The sequence below is a fragment of the Panthera uncia genome (genome assembly GCF_023721935.1).
Source record: "Panthera uncia isolate 11264 chromosome E2 unlocalized genomic scaffold, Puncia_PCG_1.0 HiC_scaffold_19, whole genome shotgun sequence".
Lineage (NCBI taxonomy): Eukaryota > Metazoa > Chordata > Mammalia > Carnivora > Felidae > Panthera > Panthera uncia.
The window spans coordinates 6,763,921-6,766,273 of NW_026057588.1; the positions used below are offsets into that span (position 1 = coordinate 6,763,921).

General features: G+C 53.5%; 1 protein-coding gene across 1 annotated transcript in view; it reads right to left on the reverse strand.

The window, feature by feature from the left end:
- Positions 1 to 982: 982 nt before the first annotated feature.
- Positions 983 to 2,353, reverse strand: part of LOC125916126 (kallikrein-1-like) — a 7,965-nt gene continuing 6,594 nt past the window's right edge. Inside the window, exons 3-4 of the mRNA XM_049622292.1 lie at positions 2,057 to 2,070; positions 983 to 1,682 (exon numbers count right to left, since the gene is read on the reverse strand). Of these exons, the coding sequence (XP_049478249.1) occupies positions 1,483 to 1,682; positions 2,057 to 2,070 (214 nt within the window). The 3' untranslated portion in view covers positions 983 to 1,482. The remainder of the gene's footprint in view (positions 1,683 to 2,056; positions 2,071 to 2,353) is intronic.

Sequence of the window (2,353 nt, forward strand, 5' to 3'; positions counted from 1 at the left end):
CATCAGGCTGGGTCCTCACGGCCTTGGTGCGCACCAAGAGCCCGCCAGCCAGACCTCATGCTCACCAACCACAGACGGAACTCAGCAACCACAGAGCAGGATTCGGTCAGCACCAACCACCTGATGTCTGGCTGGCACTTAGGTCCCAGAGTGAGCTTTTCAGTCACAGTCGCCGCCCATGTGCCCGTGGGGGGGTCTCTCCCTAACAGCTCTGTCCCCAGTCCGTGTCTCTGAGCCTGGGTCCTGTCCCTAGGCGACAGCCCAAGCGTCTTGCAGCACGTGAACTCCCCAGTGGTGTCTGAGGGGGTCTGCCTCGAGTGCTGTGCACTGGCACTCCTTCTACCTCAGTTCCCTCTTGATCCCCTCTCTTTGGGGCCTCATGGGCAGGGGGGCTGAGGAAACTGTATTCCTTGGTTCATGGACCTTTGACTCAGCATCCATGACCGGCCCCTCCACTGTGTTTATATTTGTTTCACCGACTCACACCCTCCACTGACCATTCCCTCTTGTCCCCATAATCCATTCCCACTCCCCACTCCTGAGAGGCACCCCTGCTAGTGTTTTTACTGGACATTGTGACTTGACTGTGCTCTGCAGAATGAGTATTTGTGAGCACACGTTGTAATTCATGTAAAGCTATTATGCTCCATAACTCATGGTGTGTTCACGCATTTTCACTCATGGCTGTGTTTTTAAACTCCATCCTTGGTGTCCATGCGTCTGCTTTGTACTTCCTACTCTGCTCGGGGCCTCATGGGGATGGTCTAGCACATGTCCCACAAAGAACACGGCCACCCCTGCCTTAAGGGTGTCTCTGCCGAACCTGATGTCTCCGGACATTGCCTAATGTCCCCTGGAGGTGGTAGTGGGTGGGAATTGCCCCCATTGGAAAACCACTGGTCTTCCCCTTCTGTCGACCTCAAAGGGCCGTGGACCTGGGGTGGCGAAGGAACTGAGAAAAAGAGATGACGGTGTAGCGAGGCACAGGGGACCCCGAGCCAACAGCCCGAGGCACCAAGGTTTATTGTACATCTTCTTATATACATTTTCAGGAAAAACAGATCAGCAATGATTAACAGAAACTTAGCAAAGCATGTCCACAATGTACATCTGATTCAGCTATCGTACATATCTTGCGTAGGAGAGCAGTCTAGCAGATACATATGTTCTGATAAGAATCTTTACGACAGAAGCAAAGACAAAGAAGGGAGTGAACGCACTGTGCTATATACAGCTGGCTTCCTTTGAGCAAAACATCCTTATGTGCGTACTAAAGAACAGACCACATTTCCCAAGGGCAATTCACTCAGGTCCTCTCAGGTCGTTTTTAACCTTACAATCTCGATCTCGAGTTTTCTCAGATCTTGGAGCCTGAATGAATATGTGCCTCTGGTCATTGTGGTGTTCTGTTTCCCACACCCTTCCACTTCGGGAGGCTGGGTGGGTCCTCCACATCTGGAAAAGCCAGAGGATGCCAGAATTTCATGTGTATTTGATTTGAGTAAGGGGAGGGGGAGGGCAGGAACATTCAACTGTTGGCCAATATGGTCTCTTTATCCACTGCATGTAGGGCATCACTTTGGTGTAGACAGCAGGCATAGTGGGGCAGCGACATGGGATGTGGCCCCAGGACGTGATTCCTTGAAGCATACCATCACAGATCAGTGGGGTCCCTGAGTCCCCTGCAGCACAAGGGGGAGAGAATGACAAAGGTCAGCGGTGGCGGCGGGGTTCTGCCTGTGGAGCCCCAGCTCTAACACCTGGGCTCACAGAACTCGAGACAGCGACTCCCCAGCCCCAGGAGAGGACACAGTTCTCTCCAGAGTCCATTGCCAGAGGGCCAGCGGGATTCCAACAAAGGTGACAGTGGCTCAAGTCCTGGTCAATGGGGATGGGACTTCAGGGTCCAATTTCTGTGCAAGGGGCAGGGTCCAGGAGAATAGTCCCAGCTGACAGGTCAATGGGGAAGAGGAGCGGAATCCATCTACAGGACCTTCTACATTCAGGACTCATCTCTGATGTCACTTCTCCGAAACAGCTTTTTTTGACACGATACCCCTCCACAGGGCACTGGGGAGCCATGGGAGGAGCATGGTCAGTTCTGAGATGAGAATGACCCACTGGGGCAGGACAGGGATGGAATAGAGGGGGAGAATGAGGGACAGAGGTGGGTGAAGAAGGCTGGGGTGAGGGTCCAGTCAGAACAAGGGCAAACATAGGTTGAACTCGGTAATGGACACAGAGGGACACTGGGTGAGACAGGTAGCAGAAGCGGCCAGGCTTGGGGAGGGATGGGTTGGGGGAGGGGAAGTTAGGGGTGTGCCCCAGAGACTGGGGGACTCACAGACCCAGG